A 17,542-nucleotide genomic window follows, 5' to 3' on the forward strand; every position below is an offset into this window, starting at 1 on the left:
GCCGCCTGCTCGGGAGAGGACTGACTGGGGAACGGGGGACTTCGGGGCAGAGGCGAAGGGGGTGAGGCCGTGACCCCCACGGAGGAGATTCTCCCCCCCCCCGCTCCATTTCCCTCCATCCCCCTCCCCCATCGCCCTCCCCACGTTCAGGAATACCTCTAGAGAACTCGGCCGCCTCTCCAACCGCCTACCTCGTCTTTCCAGCCTTTCTGGACTCGCAGCCGGATCAGCGGAGGAGAAGGAGGAAGAGGGGGGAGAGAGGAAGGGGGGGGGAAGCTCCGGAGAGCTCTTTCCGGGAGGGGGGGAGGGCGGGGGTCATGATGGTGCATTGTGCAGGATGCGAGCGGCCCATCTTGGACCGGTTTCTGCTCAACGTCCTGGACAGGGCTTGGCACATCAAATGCGTCCAGTGTTGTGAGTGCAAGTGCAATCTGACGGAGAAGTGCTTCTCGCGGGAAGGGAAGCTTTATTGCAAAAATGACTTTTTCAGGTAAGTGCTCCTCTGTCTCCCCAGACCTCCCCCTCTCCCTCCTCCGGCCCTGAGGTCGAGCCTCCAGCCTCCTCCTCCACCCCGTCCTCCTCCTCCTCCCCCTCCTCCCCCTCGAAGTGTAAGAGCAGAAAAGAAAGTGAGCGGGTGGGTCCACACGCGGGCGCCGCTTCTGCGATTGGGGCCGGGACTATCGGCGGGAAGGCGCCGACCCGGAGGCTCCTAAAAAGAGGCTGAGATCTGAGGCCATTCGAGGAAGCCACCGAAAGGGAGAGACAAAATCAGGGGGTGGGTGTAAATCTCCGAAACTTTTCTCTCTCTCCTTCTCTCTCTCTCTCTCTCTCTCTCTCTCTCTCTCTCTCTCTCTCTCTCTCTCTCTCACCAAGACCAGAGCCAATTTTTCTCAGATAATCTAGTCAGTGTCCTTTCATTTTTGCTGTAGCCATCTAGGCTAACCTCGCTAGCCCAGACAGGCAGAGGATTGGCTAATCCTCCCTCCTGGGTTACAGTCCCGGGTGGAGAACTCCAATTCGGCAAGAACAATGCCCGCAACGGGACTCCAGTCCCTCACCTTTAATTTCCATTTTACTACGAACCATCCGGGGCGACGAGAGATGGGGAACTGCGTGGGTGGGATATGTGTGTGTTGTGGGGGGGGGGCTGAGATGGAGGAGTCTTATTTTGAGAGGAGAAAAAAATGAAAAGCAATTTCTTTCAACTGGGGTTGGTGAGTAGAAGGGTGGAAGAGAGGGATAGAGAGCAAGAGAGAGGCTCAGGGGGAGACCCGGAGATCCGGAGAGACCCTCTTCCTTAGGAAAGTTGGGCTTCTTTTCCTCGAGGCCAGCGGAGAAGCGGGGCGGGGGAGTTCGTGGAGGCCGACTCCGGGGGAAGGTCGCGACTCCAGAGGACGGGGGCGGAGGATTAGCCTCGCCGGGAAACGGCCCTGAGGGCTCGGCCGGGCTCCTGAAGGCCGCTCGAGGCTAAATGTCAGATCCGCTTTGGTCCTGGAAACTTCCCTTTCAGGCCCCTAAGCTGCGGCGGCGGCGCTCCCGGGGCGTTTAATGATTTTTGATAAGCGGCAGAGGAGCCAATTAGGCTGAAGGATAAGACACAAAATGACTTACGAGTTCTAATGCCTTCACTACATCACCGTCACCCCAATTCAGCCTGCTCGGAGAAGCCGGCCGGGGAGTGGGAGGTGGTCATGTGGGCGCTGGGTGTCGGGGGGAGAAGGACACCCACCTCCCCAGGACCGAAGCTCCGGGGGCAGGCGGGGAAGAACCTAAGGGACAGCGCCCAGGGCCTGTTCTCCCCAGCCCCGAGACCCGGCCAGGGGACCCTGGGAGGAAGAGGAGAAATTATCTAGGTTTTGGACAAGATCGGCGCAGGGGCAAAAATTTTCCTCGCTTGTGGGCATGAGAAACTAACATCCCCCCCCCCCCAATCCCTAAGAAAAATGATTGGAGTCGTTGTTGTCGGGGGGCCCAGGGCAGAGGTCGCCGCCCCAGCCACGGTCTCTCTACGGCCCCGCGGCTTCGAGTGCAGCCCGGGCCCGGGAGCGGGAAAACCCGAGATGATCTGTCCGAGACCTCTCGGGCCCGTGCGGAGACCCCCGACAACACACATCCCCCAGCTAACCCATCGGAGGTCTTCTGAGATTGGGGAGTGGGGAGAAATAAGTGCCCCCTCCCCCAGGCGCCCCGCGGCCGGATCCGCGCTCCCCGATAGATGGAGAAACCGGCTGGCCGGGGAGGGGGAGACTGAGTCAGAGTCAGAGTCTTGAGGAGAGAGACCCTCAAGAGGGTCTCTTTGGAGGCGTTTCTCTGTCTTATCACCGATTTTCTCTTGCGAGATCCAGGCGCACTTTCCCCACCCAGCTTCAACCCCTTCATCCAGCGCCCCCTCGCAATCTCGGGCGCCCCGAATTTCTCCAGCGGGGTGACCTAGAGAGAGTCGGGGGCGGGAGGGAGCAGGGGCGGACTGTGTAAAGGAGAAGGATCAGGCCCGCGGCCGGTTATGAACCACCCGTCTAAAACGCGAAATCACCTGCCGAACCGGAAGGATTCTGGGGTTTCCACTGGGATGCGGGGGGGGCTTTCCAGGCCACACCGTGATCTCAGCGCGCACAGTTTTTCCTCTCCCTCCTCCTCCCCCTCTTTTCCTCACCCTCCTTCTCCTCTTCCTCCTCCTTCCTCGGGTAGGAGATGGATATTTTTTTCTCGCCCAAAAGAGGTGGGCAGGAGTCAGTACCGCTTCCCCACTCCCCAGCCCCGACGTCGCTTTATCCGCCCCCCGCTCCCGTCCTTTCTCCCCCCGCCCACGGCTCACTGTCTCATCCGCGCCCCTAGGCGATTCGGCACCAAGTGTGCGGGCTGCGCCCAAGGCATCTCCCCGAGCGATCTGGTGCGGAAGGCCCGCAACAAGGTCTTCCACCTCAACTGCTTCACCTGCATGGTCTGCAACAAGCAGCTGTCCACCGGCGAGGAGCTGTACGTCATCGACGAGAACAAGTTTGTTTGCAAGGAGGATTACCTGAACTCGCCCAGCCTCAAGGAGGGCAGCCTCAACTCAGGTACCCGCGCCCCCCTGCCCGCCCTCCGCGCGGGAATTTCCTCGGGGTGCCCCGAGGGGAAGGGCACGCGACGGGAAGGTGGGGATGGTCCCTGCAGGGAAAGGAATCATGGTGTTCGTTAAGCGCTTACTAGGTACCAAGCAGTGTTCTAAGAAAGGCCCGGGGAGAAGCGGGGGAAGGCAGAGGGGAGAAGAGAAGAGGCAGGAGCGTGTCCTGGCCGGATGCAAAGAGAGAAAATATCGGTCCCATCCCATCGCCCCCCGCCCCGTCCGGAGGGTCATATGGCCAGAACCGGTGGGCTATCCACACCACCCTTAACGAGATGACGGCATTAAGGGGAGGGGGGCGGGCTGGGGGCCGGGGGCGACCAGAGATGACCGTGAGCCGTCTAAGAAGGACCGGCTAGCGGGGTTGGAGGGGCAGCAGGCCTGGAGCCCGTAGACCCCGGAGTTACCCGCCCCCTACCTTCTTCTCAGTCAGAGAGGGGGTGGTAGCGGGGTTGGGGAGGGGGCTCCCACGTTGGCTCCACGCCCCCATCTCTCAGCGGCTTCCTGACGCCACCGAGGCCCCTGCCCGCCCCCCTGGCCCGAGGGACCCGAGCTGGGACGCGGCCGGAGGGAGGTGGGGAGGGTCGCCCCGAGGCCGGCTCGAAGCTGACGTCCCTGTCCCCCGCCCCCCACCCCGCAGTGTCCTCCTGCACGGACAGAAGTTTATCCCCGGACCTCCAGGACCCTCTGCAGGACGATCCCAAAGAGACGGACCACTCGACGTCGTCGGACAAGGAGGCGGCCAACAACGAGAACGAGGAGCAGAACTCGGGCACGAAGCGGCGCGGGCCCCGCACCACCATCAAAGCCAAGCAGCTGGAGACCCTCAAAGCCGCCTTCGCCGCCACGCCCAAGCCCACCCGGCACATCCGCGAGCAGCTGGCGCAGGAGACCGGCCTCAACATGCGGGTCATCCAGGTAGCGGCCGCCCCCGCGCCCGGCCCGTCCGAGGCTCCCCGCTCCGCGCCCCGGGATGGGGAGGAGGGGGCGGGATGGGGACTGGCTGGGGCCTGACGACCCCCGAATCCGCCGTCGCGGTGCGTGCGGCCCTACGGAGGGGGGCCAAGGTGCGCCTTCGTGAAGAGAGATCTCTTGAGGGTCATTCATTCATTCAATCGTATTTACTGAGCGCTTTCTGTATGCAGAGCACTGTACCAAGCGCTTGGCAACATACAGAGACGGTCCCTACCCAACAACGGGTTCACAGTCTAGAAGGGGGAGACAGACAACAAAACAAAACGCGTGAACGGGTGTCAAGTCGTCAGAACAAATAGAATTAAAGCTAAATGCACGTCATTAACAAAATAAATAGAATAGTAAATACGTACAAGTAAAATAAATAGAGTAATACATCTGTAGAAACATATATACAGGTGCTGTGGGGAGGGGAAGGAGGTAGGGTGGGGGGGATGGGGAGGAGGAGAGGAAAAAGGGGGCTCAGTCTGGGAAGGCCTCTTGGAGGAGGTGAGCTCTCAGGAGGGCTTTGAAGGGAGGAAGAGAGCTAGCTTGGAGGATGTGTGGAGGGAGGGCATTCCAGGCCAGGGGTCGACGGCGGGACAGGCGAGAACGAGGTACAGTGAGGGTCGGGGGTCGGGAGTGTTTTTATAAGGAGACCGTAGGTTTAAAGGGGGAAGGGGGGGGTGCGTGTGTGTGTGTGTGTTGGGTGTGTGTGTGTTGGGTGTGTGTGTGTGTGTGTGTTGGGTGTGTGTGTGTGTGTGTGTTGGGTGTCTGCTACATTGACAAGCGTTCCCCTTTTCCTTCGCTGGCGCGGCCTAATTTAGAGAAGCCCCCCGCCCCCATTAATTCAATCCTATTTATCGAGCGCTTGCTGTGTGCACAGCACTCTACTAAGCGCTTGGGAAATGCAATGCAGCAATAAAGAGAGACAATCCCTGCCCATTCCCAGCCCCCCATCTCTAGACCCCGGCCCCAGCCCCGTCTCTGGCTGATTCCCACCGCCCCAGCGGGAGAGGAAGAGGGCAAGACCCCTCCTCCCTTGAGGCACGAGGTTTCAGCGAGGAGGTGGTCCTAGGTCCTCCTCCTCCTCCTCACCCCCTCCCCATTTCCCTCTGAAGGCCCCGATCTGTCTGAAGGGGACAGGTGCAGGGGGGAGGGGGCGGAGAGCCCGTCCCATCCTTGGCTCGACCGGACTTCTGCCCTCCTCTGCCCTGATCGCGGGCCGCCGGGGCTTCGACCTGGGCCGCGACCTCCTCCAGTCCCTCCTCGCCCACGCGGGCCGCTAGGCTACGGACAGGAGTGGGTGTGGGGGGATAATGGGGAGGGAGGTTGAAAGCCCCTTAGACGGCTGGTACCCGGAGAAGGGAGAAGGGAGGAGAAAAACAGAAACGGAGAGACAGAGAGAGAAGACAGGCGGAGGGAGAGAGGCAGACCCTCAAAGAGAGACAGGAGACGGACCGGCCGGGAAAAGGAAGAAATTCAGGGGAAAGAGATGGGGCCGGGGGCGAGCGAGGCTGGAGGAGGTCTCGCTCCTTATGAGAAGCAGCGTGACTCAGTGGAAAGAGCCCGGGCTTTGGAGTCAGAGGTCATGGGTTCAAATCCCGGCTCCGCCACTTGTCAGCTGTGTGACTTCGGGCAAGTCACTTAATCAATCAATCAATCAATCAATCGTATTTATTGAGCGCTTACTGTGTGCAGAGTACTGTATTAAGCGCTTGGCAAGTACAAGTTGGCAACATATAGAGACAGTCCCTACCCAACAGTGGGCTCACAGTCTAAAAGAGTGGGCTCACAGTCTTCTCTGGGCCTCAGTTACCTCATCTGTAAAATGGGGATTAAGACTGTGAGCCCCACGTGGGACAACCTGATCAACTTATAACCTCCCCAGCGCTTAGAAAAGTGCTTTGCACATAGTAAGCGTTTAATAAATGCCATAAAAGAAAGAAGAAAGAAAGAAGGTCGCGGGCTGGGCAGTGGGGGGAGGGGTCCCGTCTTGTTTTTATGAAGTTGTTTGAGGGTCGTAAGGCCAGGGCGTGGGGAGGGGGCTCGGAGAGGAGAGTTCATTAAGGACCTACCCTCGAGGTGTCGAAATCCTTCACTCTTGAGTGGTTCGCGCGGAGTTAACTTCCCAACTTTTCTTCTCCCTTCAAATGCCAAACGCTTCACTGGCCCAGACCCGGGCCCCTAATCCCGGGCTCGTTCCCGGGCAGGAATCCCGCTCGCCCCCCACGGGGACCGTGGGCGGGGAGGGGGCGGCAGGGAGGGCCGGACCCTTCCCCCTTCCTCGGGGGCTCAGCTCCCGCGGCCTGTCCCTTGGGGGGCAGAGGTCAAAGGACCGTTAGGGCCCTTGCCACCGTTAGTGGCAAGAGCCCGGGCTTGGGAGTTAAAGGTCAAAGGTTCTAATCCCGGCTCCGCCACTTGTCTGATGTGTGACCTTGGGCAAATCACTTCACTTCTCTGTGCCTCAGTTACCTCATCTATATAATGGGGATTGAGACTGTGAGGCCCATGTGGGACAGGGACTGTGTCCAACCTGGTTACCTTGTATCTGCCCCAGTGCTAAGAACAGTGCTTGGCACATAGTAAGTGCTTATTAATAATGGCAATAATAATAATTATGGCGTTTGTTAAGCTCTCACTATGTGCCACGCACTGTTCTAAGCGCTGGGGTAGTTACAAGTTAATCAGTTTGCCCCACGTGGGACTCACAGCCTTAATCCCCATTTTCCAGATGAAGTAACTGAGGCCCAGAGAAGTTAAGCGGCTTACCCAAGGTCACGCAGAAGATAGGAGTGGAACGGGAATTAGAACCCACGTCCTGTGACTCCCAAGCCCGGGCTCTTTCCACTAAAGCAGCGAAGCACGAAGCAGCGTGGCTCAATGGAAAGAGCCCGGGCTTTGGAATCAGAGGTCATGGGTTCAAATCCCGGCCCTGCCACCTGTCAGCTGTGTGACTTTGGGCAAGTCACTTCACTTCTCTGGGCCTCAGTTACCTCATCTGTGAAATGGGGATGAAGACGGTGAGCCCCACGTGGGACAGCCTGATCACCTTGTATCCTTCCTCAGCGCTTAGAACAGTGGTTTGCACATAGTAAGCGCTTAGCAAATGCCATCGTTAGTATTATTATTGCTAAGCCACGCTGCTTCCCAAATATCATAATTATTATTATTATTATAGCCCCCATTAACCGGGTTACTGTGTCCTCCGCGGGACAGGGATGCGAGGCCCCGCCTCTCTCGGCCTCGCCCCTCTAAGCGTCGCCCCCCCGCCCCCAGGTCTGGTTCCAGAACCGGCGGTCCAAGGAGCGGCGCATGAAGCAGCTGAGCGCCCTGGGCGCCCGGAGACACGCCTTCTTCAGGAGTCCGCGGCGTATGCGCCCGCTGGGCGGCCGCCTCGACGAGTCTGAGATGCTGGGCTCGACGCCCTACACTTACTACGGAGGTGAGCCGCGTTTCAAGCGGGCGGGCCGGGTCGCCTCCAAGCGCCGCTTCCTTTCCACCTCGTGAACTCGTCGATCGTGCTTATTGGGCGCTTACTGCGGGCCGGACACTGTGTTGAGCGCTTGGGAGAATAATAATGATGATGATGGTATTGGTTAAGTGTTTACTATGGGCCAAGCACTGTTCTAAGCGCTGGGGTAATAATAATAATAACGATGGTATTGGTTAAGCTCCTACTATGTGCCAAGCACTGTTCTAAGTGCTGGGGTAATAATAATAATAATAATAATAATAATAATAATAATAATAATAATAATGATGATGATGGTATTTGTTAAGCTCTTACTATGTGCCAAGCACTGTTCTAAGCTCTGGGCTAAGAATAATAATAATAATAATAATAACGATGGTATTTGTCAAGCTTTTACTATGTGCCAAGCACTGTTCTAAGCGCTGGGGTAATAATAATAATAATAATAATAACGATGGTGTTTGTTAAACGCTTACTATGTGCCAAGCACTGTTCTAAGCGCTGGGGTAATAATAATAATAATAATAATAATAACGATGGTATTAGTCAAGCTCTTACTATGTGCCAAGCACTGTTCTAAGCCCTGGGGTGGTAATAATAATAATAATAATAATAATAATAATAATAACGATGGTGTTTGTTAAGCGCTTACTATGTGCCAAGCACTGTTCTAAGCGCTGGGGTAATAATAATAATAATAACGATGGTATTTGTTAAGCGCTTACTATGTGCCACGCACTGTTCTAAGCGCTGGGGTAATAACAATAATAATAATAATAACGACGGTATTTGTTAAGCACTTACTATGTGCCCCGCACTGTTCTAAGCGCTGGGGTAATAATAATAATAATAACGACGGTATTTGTTAAGCACTTACTATGTGCCACGCACTGCTCTAAGCGCTGGGGTAATAATAATAATAATAACGACGGTATTTGTTAAGCGCTTACTATGTGCCACGCACTGTTCTAAGCGCTGGGGTAATAATAATAATAACGATGGTATTTGTTAAGCGCTTTCTATGTGCCAAGCACTGTTCTAAGCGCTGGGGTAATAATAATGATAATAACGACGGTATTTGTTAAGCACTTACTATGTGCCACGCACTGTTCTAAGCGCTGGGGTAATAATAATAATAACGATGGTATTTGTTAAGCACTTACTATGTGCCAAGCACTGTTCTAAGTGCTGGAGTAAGAATAATAATGGTGCTTGCTATGTGCCAAGCACTGTTCTAAGCGCTGGGGTAGGTACAAGATAACCAGGTTGTTCCACGTGGGCCTCGCAGTCTTAATCCCCATTTTACAATTGAGGTAACTGAGGAACGGAGAAGTTAAGTGACTTGCCCAAAGTCACACAGCTGATAAGTGACGGACTCGGGATTAGAACCCGCGGCCTGACTCCCAAACCCGTGTTCTTTCCACTAAGCCACGCTGCTTCTCTAAAATATAGCAGAGTCGGTAGACACGTTCTCTGCACTTCTGACACACACACCCCTGCACAGTGACGGGAAGCAGCGTGGCCTGGTAGAACAACCACGAGTTGGGGAGTCAGAGGACCGGAGTTCTAATCACGGCTCTGACACTGGTCTGCTGTGTTATCTCGGGTAAGGCACTTAACTTCTCTGTGTCTCAGTTTCCTCATCCGTACAGTGGAGATTAAATCCTACTCCCTTCCACTTCGACTGTGAACCCCAAATGAGATAGGGACTGTGTCCAACCCGATTATCTTGTATGGACCTCAGTGTTTAGAACAGTCCTTGACACACAATAAGTGCTAAATAAGTACCATTATCATTATCATTACGAAGGCACACTCCCTATCCCCAGGGTCCTACATGAGACTTCATAGGAAACTCACGACAGATACACACACGCACAGGTGTTCTTCTTTTCACACCCATATGTACACTGATGAATTTACCCAAATACATACCCACCCACCCACATTTATGCCACTCACATATACACGACACTATTCAGCAATACAACTACCCATTCACACTTCATTCAGTCAATCGCATGTATTGAGCGCTTACTGTGTGCAGAGCACTGTACTAAGCGTTTGGGAAGTACAAGTCGGCAACATATAGAAACGATCCCTACCCAACAACGGGCTCACAGTCTAGAAGACTTCACACATTCACATGTACTTACTTCACACTTACGCGGGCACACATGTAACCCTATACCCACAAACTCATACATACACAACACGCACTCAAACATATTCTCTGTCTCTCCTCTCTTTCTCACACTCATACCCACACATCAAACCCGGCAGGCAGACCTGTCTAAGAAGCTAGTGGTTGAAGCGTTGCTCTGCAAAAACGGGCAGGGAAAATCCAATTCCCAGTCACCCGGCGATGTACCAGACAGCCACGTTCACACTCCACCCCCGGGGACACATGCACACACACTCACACACAGACACACATACATACAATCACTCCCCATCACATGGGCACACATTCCAGAAAGATTCCAAGCCTCTGAAGATGTTTCTGCTACATACTGGAACTCTGTATTTCCTCTCAAATCTCATTTTTACCCGCTGGGTTTAGGCGATTTGTGTGTGTGTGTGTGTGTGTGTGTGTGTGTGTGCGCGCGCGCGCGCGCGCGCATACATCTAGAACTGAGAATGTTCTTCTGGTGTACTTCTCTAATTACACAGGTTAGTTCAGTTGCTGAAAATCGCCCCCACTCACCACTGTTAGAGACCTTTTCATCGGCTTGGTTTAGTGGAAAGAGCACAGGCTTGGGAGTCAGAGGACGTGGATTCTAATCCCGCCTTTGCCACTTGTCTGCTGTGCGCCCTTGGGCAAACCACTTCACTTCTCTGGGCCTGTGACCTCATCTGTAAAATGGAGATGAAGTCTGTGAGCCCCACGTGGGACAACCTGATTACCTTATATCTACCCCGGAGTTTAGAATAGTGCTTGGCACATAGTAAGCGCTTAACAAATATTACTATTATTATTATTGTTATTATTGGATTTAAAGTACCAGTTTTGCAGTCCCACAAGCCGGGAGCCGTCACTTTCTGCCGGTTATTGGCTGCAGACTCGGACACCTGCTTGCCCGGAACCTTGTGGGGGTCTTGGGGTGGGGTGGGGGGCTTCCTCCTGCTCTCGGCGCGATTCCTCCCAAAGGGGATCCTGGAGGCACTTTGTTCTTCCTCCTGGTTTCCCTCCCCCTGCTCGGAGACGTTAAGTCGAGGTTACGGCGGGTTTCGTTCCTCTCTGGCTGGGCTGAGGACGGCGGCGGGCGTGTCAGTCAATCAATCAATCGGACTTATTGAGCGCTTACTGGGTGCAGAACACTGTACTAAGCGCTTGGGAGAATACAACCTAACAGAGTTGGTAGACACATAATTAAGGGGTTGCACCCCGCCTGCCGCAGACACGTAGTCCCGGGCCCAGGAGCTGACAGGGGATACGCGTGTACACACACTCGAGCAAACCAACACACCCCTATACGTGCACTCACTGCTGCACATATTCATTCATTCATTTAATCGCATTTATTGAGCGCTTACTGTGTGCAGAGCACTGTACTAAGCGCTTAGGAAGTACAAGTTGGCAACATATAGAGACGGTCCTTACCCAACCGTGGGTTCACAGTCTAGAAGGGGGAGACAGAGAACAAAACATATTAACAAAATAAAATAAATAGAATAAATATGCACAAAGACTCATGCAACCCACTGGTGCAAACATATACCCCTCATAAGCGCTTAGTACAGTGCTCTGCACACAGTAAGCGCTCAATAAAAAAGATTGAATGACTTCGTGCACACTTATGCGCACACACTGGTGCACACTCATGCACACTTTCATTCAGTAGTAGTTCAATCGCATTCATTCATTTATTCAATCGTATTTATTGAGCACTTTCTGCATGCAGAGCACTGTGCTAAGCGCTTGAGAAGTACAATTCAGCAACAAAGACAGACAATCCCTCCCCACAACGGGCTCAAAGTCTAGAAGGGAGGAAACCGACATCAGCGCTTACTGTGCAGAGCACTGTACTAAGCATTTACTCTTACTCATATACACACACTGGAGCACATACACTCACGCATATCCGAGCACACATATCCGAGCTCACATACACATAAAACGCACATTTCTTTCCCCCTCCCCCCGCGCAGGACTCTGGCCTAGTGGTCGTACTGGGCTATTAGCCAAATCTCACTTTCATTCATTCATTCATTCAATCGTATTTATTGAGCGCTTGCTGTGTGCAGGCACTGTACTAAGCGCTTGGAAAGTACAATTCGAAAGTACACTTCCTTCCTCTGGGGAGTCTGGGACCCTCGTTCGTCTCATCTCTTGTCCATCCCTCGCCCCCACCGGCCCCAACAGGTCCGAGAGCTGAATCCTTGGGGAAAAGTTGACAGTGAGGTCCGGTGGGCCTCTCCCACCTCCCCTCTCCTGCCGACTGGGGTGGGTGAGTGGGCGGTGTGTGTGTGTGTGTGTGTGTGTGTGTGTGTGTGTGTGTGTGTGTAGGAGACGGCCCCTCCGACCCCTCCAGAGGAAATTAATTCGTCTTTAATTTGTTTTGTTTTTTGTTTGTTTGTCTGTTTTTTGGAAGTCTGACGAAGGCAGGACGATTTTAGGGCAGTAACAAATCAGAGAAAGTTCACGGTCCCTTCCTGGTGTGTGGAGGGGGTGGAGGGGTGTTAAAAAAAGTCAATAATGAGTCAAGTGAGAGACCGTGACAAAGTGCAGATTAATAGCCTGAAGCTTCATTTTTTAAATTACTAATTGGCCACTCCCAATTGGGACAATTAAGGTGTCCTAGGACCCTCAAATAAAACCGGGCCTTTCCCTTTCGCGCACCAAGAAGTAATGCCACACCAATGATTATTATTATTCTTCTCATCGATTGATCAATTAATCGTATTTATTGAGCTCTTACTGTGTGCAGAGCACTGTACTAAGCGCTTGGGAGTGTACAATACGGCAATTTAACACTCATTCCCTGCCTCTGACGAGTTTACAATCCAGAGGGGGAGACCTATTAATATAAATAGGTGAATTACGGATATGTACACTAGTGCCCCTCGCCCCCCTTCCATTGTCCTGGAATCTGGCCTTGCTGGGGAGGGGGAGAGGACCCCCCCCCGGTCCCTTCCCGCCCCCAGACGGTGCCGCCCTTCCTGGAGCATCCTCTCTGCAGGCTCACCCTCCCGGCCAGCGCGGAATCTCTAATCCCCGCTCTAAGAAATTCCGTCCGGTCTCTGGTCCCGTCGGGCTCCCGGCAGCTCGCAAGAAAGGGGACGGTGTGATGAAGCGGTCCTTCTGAACAGAGGCGCCCCGGTTTCCAGCCAGGGCGGCCCCTCCCCTCCCTCTCCCCGTTGCGACGGGCCGGACAAAGCTGCAGCTGCAGCCTTTTGTAACCCTTTCAGACGGGATTTGTTCCAATTACCCCGCAACCCTTCACCATATGGAGGCGGGCCGAGGAGGGCCGCCTCTCCTCCCGCCGCCGGCTCTCTTGCAACGCGCGGGGCCCCGAAGACGGGAGGACCCTGGAGTTCAGGACACCCCTCTCTGAACCCCCCCCCCGCCCCCTGCTCCCTCTGCGGTCCGTCTCACCCGGGGGGGTGGGGGTGGCTGAGAGGTCGGGAGGGGAAGGGGGGGGATCTCCGTCCAATGTAGGAAATTAAGATCCACGGATATTCATTCATTCAATTGTATTTATTGACCGCTTACTGTGTGCAGAGCACTGTACTAAACGCTTGGGAAGTACAAATCGGCTATATATAGAGGCGGTCCCTACTGGTCAGGGGAGGGGAGGGCGCAGCCCCCCGATCCCTCCCCTCCCCCCCCCCTGCTCTCAGGGCGGAGACCCCTCTCCCCACCCCCCACTCTTGGCTTCTGAACTAGAACCTCGCCCTTCGAGGTTGAGGCCGGAGATTCCCCCCTCTTCACTCCCAGCCCCACCGAAACTCCTCGGCCGCTAAATTGGTGTTTTCTCTCCTGGATCCCCCAAAACGAGGCTTGTGTCCTTCCCCCGTCGGGAGAGGGTTCCCCGGAGCCGGAGCCAGGCCCAGCCGGTGAGGCGATTCCGCTGGGCGTCGCGGTAGGAGGTCACCGGCCGGGACACTGATGATTTCGTTTAAAGTCGCCAAGCAAACTCCAAAAAAGAAAACGGAATCCACCGTGAGCCCGTCCTCTCCCTCAAAAACCCGCTCTTTGTCCTTCCGGGGGCGGGAGGAAGGGGCGCCCCCGGGACCATCCTGGGGGGGCTTTAGGGGTGAAGGGGGCGTTGGACCACATGGTCCCCCAAATCGCAAAATAATGTCGATAATAGTGAAAGCATTGACGGCGGCGCTGCCGCTGTTGAGAAATCCGCGAGGGGGCGGGCAATTAATTCTGGGGTAGTTTCTTCCCCTGAATCATAAAAACGGGAGTGTCCGAAGCAGCGAGAGCCCGAGATGGGAGGCTTGCTTGGGTCTCTGCCGCCTCTGCCCACCGTTTTTTCCTTTTTACACCCCCGGATCCAAGAGTGGTCCGATTGCCCAAATCCTACAAGCTCGGGTCGGCGGGGCGGGGGACGGGGCGATGGTCCCTCCTGGCCGCGGAGCTCTAATCCCCTTCTCTCTCCTCGTTTACCCATCACTCTTTTTGCCCCTTCCCTCGCCCCCCACCCGATTGATTTTCCTCGTTCTGTCTCCCTCTCTCTTTCCTCCGCCTCTCCGGCGTTCTTCCTACTCTGTCCTCGTCTCTCGGTCTCTGCTCTTTCCTTTTTCTGCTTTCCCCCTCTCCGTTCGGGCGTCTGACTCTGTCCTCTGGGACCGGCTCTCTGGGCTTTTCTCTCTGCCTCTCTGGATCTCTGGGTCACTCGTCTCTACCCTCCATTTCACTCTCTGCTCCCGTCTTCTCCATCTTTCCATGCTTCGGTCGTTTTCTCTCTTTCTCTCTCTCCTCTCTCTCTCTCTCTCTCTCTCTCTCTCTCTCTCTCTCGGTTTCCTTCTGTCTTTCTGTTTCTCCCTCCCCCTCTGCTTTCTCCTTCTGTCTCTGCCTCTCTTTCTGTCTCTCCCTTCCCCTCCGTCTCTTTCTGTCTCTGCCTCTCTGGGGTTTCCTCTATCTTTCTGTGTCTCCCTCCCCCACTGCTGTCTCTTTCTATCTCTGCCTCTCTCTCTGTTTCCCTCTGTCTTTCTATCTCTCCCTCCGCCTCTCTCTGTCTCTGCCTCTCTGGGTTTCCCTCTGTCTTTCTGTCTCCCCCTCCCCCGCTGCTGTCTCTTTCTGTCTCTGCCCCTCTCTCTGTCTCCCTCCCGCCCTCTCGTCTCCATCCACCTCTCTCCGTCCATCTGCCGATCCTCCTCTGTGTCTCTCTCGCCGTCTGCCCGTCTCCCCTCGTCCCTCTGTCTCTCTCTCCGTCTCCCCCGCTCTCTCCTTCTCCCTCCATCCTCCCCCTCCCCCCGCTCCGTTCCGCTCGTCCCTACCAGATTATCAAGGCGACTACTATGGTCCCGGTGGCAATTACGATTTCTTCCCGCACGGGCCTCCCTCTCAAGCCCAATCTCCCGCGGACTCCAGCTACCTACAGAACTCAGGCCCCGGGTCCACGCCGCTGGGGCCCCTGGAAGCCCCTCTCCCTGGACACCACTCTTCAGAAAACCAAAGGTACACGGATATGATCTCGCACCGGGACACGCCCAGCCCGGAGCCGGGCCTGACAGGCTCCCTGCACCCCCTCCCCGGGGAGGTCTTCGCCGGCGGCCCGAGCCCCCCATTCTCCATGTCCAGCAATAGCGCCTACAACGGGGGTCCCCTCTCACATCCGACCCAGGAGCTGAACGAGGCCGCGGTGTGGTAAATCCTCCCACACCCGCCCCCTCCCCATCCCTTCCAGGACAGCCCCCTCCCCTCCTCCTCCTCCTCCCCATCCTCCTCCTCCCCATCCTCCTCCCACCGCTTCCCCCCACGGGAACCTATGGATTCCCCGGAGCTGATCCCGCCCCCTCCTCTCCCCCCTTCACCCCCGACCATCTCCTCCGGCGGCGCCCCCTCCTCCTCCTCCTCCATCCGCCCCCCGTCCCTCCCCTCCCACCGATGCCAAAACGCTAGCCCTCCACCGGCCCGGGGGTCGCCCCAACCTCCTCGTTGGCCGGCGAGGGGCGTCCCGGGAGGGACCCCGGGAAGGGACCGGTTCTCCCGGGACCCAATCCAGGACCGACCGGGAGCCCCGGCCCGGCGATGTTCTGGCAGCGACCGGCAGTTTCGTTGGACCAAAGTCGGACCCTTAGCGGGTCCACGGATCTCAAAGCGTCCTCTAGACTGCGGACCTGTTCGGGGCGGGGATGGAGGAGGGGGAAAAGAGAGACCGGATGGCCCAAACCATCTGTTTCCTCCATCCCGGACGCCAGTTTTCTATTCTGATTCAAAAGGGAGGGGGGAAAAAAAATAGACGACGCCCTCCGCCTTCCTGGCTTCTTTTTTGGAGAGAAGCGGGGGAGTGGGGTGCGCTTGCGCGAGAGCGTTTTGGGGTCGGGAGTGCGGGGGGCGAGGGCGGGGTGGGGGGCGAGGGAGGGAGTCCAGCCGGCCTGGCCTCAAGGGAATCACGCTGTAGAGAGGTACGCCCCCTCGTGGCGGGTCCTGGAAAACGAACGCCCCCTCGTGGCGGGTCCTGGAAAACGACCGCCCCCTCGTGGCGCGTCCTGGAAAACGAACGCCCCCTCGTGGCGAGTCCTGGAAACCAGCTGCAGATTTTCCAGAACGGAGAAGGAGGTGTGGGGGGGCGGCCCTTTTCGAAAGGCTTTTTGAAAAATGACGATTTCCCCTCCACCCCACCCTTTCTCGCCCCGCCCAAATCCCCCTCTTTCGCCCCACCCCAAGTTCTGTGTGGTTCCGCTTAACACGAAGCCGGATCCGGACGTTTCCGTGAGGTTATGAACGTAAGGTTGTACAGTAACTATACTTTTTTGGAAGTCGGACGCTTCCTAATTTCCTTATTTTGTATAAAGAAGAAAACAAATAAAGTATGTTTTTGTGTTTACTGCTTATTTATGGTACCTTAGTTATCTGGAGGTTGGGACATTTTTATATTTTTAAGAGGGCGGGGGCTGGGGAGGAGACAGTGAAAACTGAAAGAGGTTTACCTGGAAAAAAAACCTTTTTTAAAATAAAAGACTAATAAAAAAATCTTTTTTTTCTTCCCTCAGTGTGTCGCGATGCTCCTTTCCCCTGCGAGTAGGCGCGCCCCAGTCGGATTTAACAGAAATCAAATTGTTTTAGCTGCTTTTGGCTTTCCTTCCTCGCTTTCTCTTTGTCACAAACCATCCGGGTGCACCTTCTCCCTGGCTAGCCTGCCCCTGTCACGTGACTTCATTCCTGTCCTACCCTGGATCCTTCCTATGGGAAGGGCAGGCTGGAAAAAAAAAAACTGAAAAACCTTGCCGGCTGACACATTTTTGAACGTCTTTGCCAGCCTCTAGGAAGCGCTTCCCATCCTCTATAATATGGTTACCATGTAGCTTTGTTATTTTATTTTCCTAAATCCTTTAACTGCCTAATAAAGTCCCCCTATTCATTCAATCGTATTTATTGAGTGCTTACTGTGTGCAGAGCACTGTACATCAATAAACAGACACATTCCCTGCCCACAACAAGTTTATGTCTTTTGGGGTTGACAGACGTTAATGTAAATTTTAAAAAATCCCATAACCAGAAACACCTCCAACAGACTGGACCAAAAGAAAACTGGGTTGTATAGCAGTTGAGGGAGGGGGGGTGTAATCAATCAATCGATCATGATTATTGAGCACTTACTGTGTTCAATAATTCAGTTCAGTAATTGCTCTCCCCCACTTTAAAGCTTTATTGAAGGCACATCTCCTCCATGAAGGCATCCCTGACTAAACCCTCCTTCCTTCTCTTCCCTTCTGCATCGCTCTGACTTGCTCCTTTCATTTATTTCTCACCTCCCAGGCCCATGGCACTTATGTACTCATCTGCAATTTATATATTGATTGATTGATTGAGATTAATGTCTGTCTCC

General features: G+C 54.9%; 1 protein-coding gene across 1 annotated transcript; it reads left to right on the forward strand.

The window, feature by feature from the left end:
- Positions 1–317: 317 nt before the first annotated feature.
- Positions 318–15,361, forward strand: LHX5 (LIM homeobox 5). The gene is made up of 5 exons (XM_038763664.1): positions 318–490; positions 2,836–3,059; positions 3,747–4,024; positions 7,340–7,505; positions 14,991–15,361. The coding sequence occupies exons 1-5, from the start codon at positions 318–320 to the stop codon at positions 15,359–15,361; spliced, it is 1,212 nt and encodes a 403-aa protein (XP_038619592.1).
- Positions 15,362–17,542: the final 2,181 nt, after the last annotated feature.

Source organism: Tachyglossus aculeatus, chromosome 21 (genome assembly GCF_015852505.1).
Source record: "Tachyglossus aculeatus isolate mTacAcu1 chromosome 21, mTacAcu1.pri, whole genome shotgun sequence".
In the NCBI taxonomy this organism is placed as follows: domain Eukaryota; kingdom Metazoa; phylum Chordata; class Mammalia; order Monotremata; family Tachyglossidae; genus Tachyglossus; species Tachyglossus aculeatus.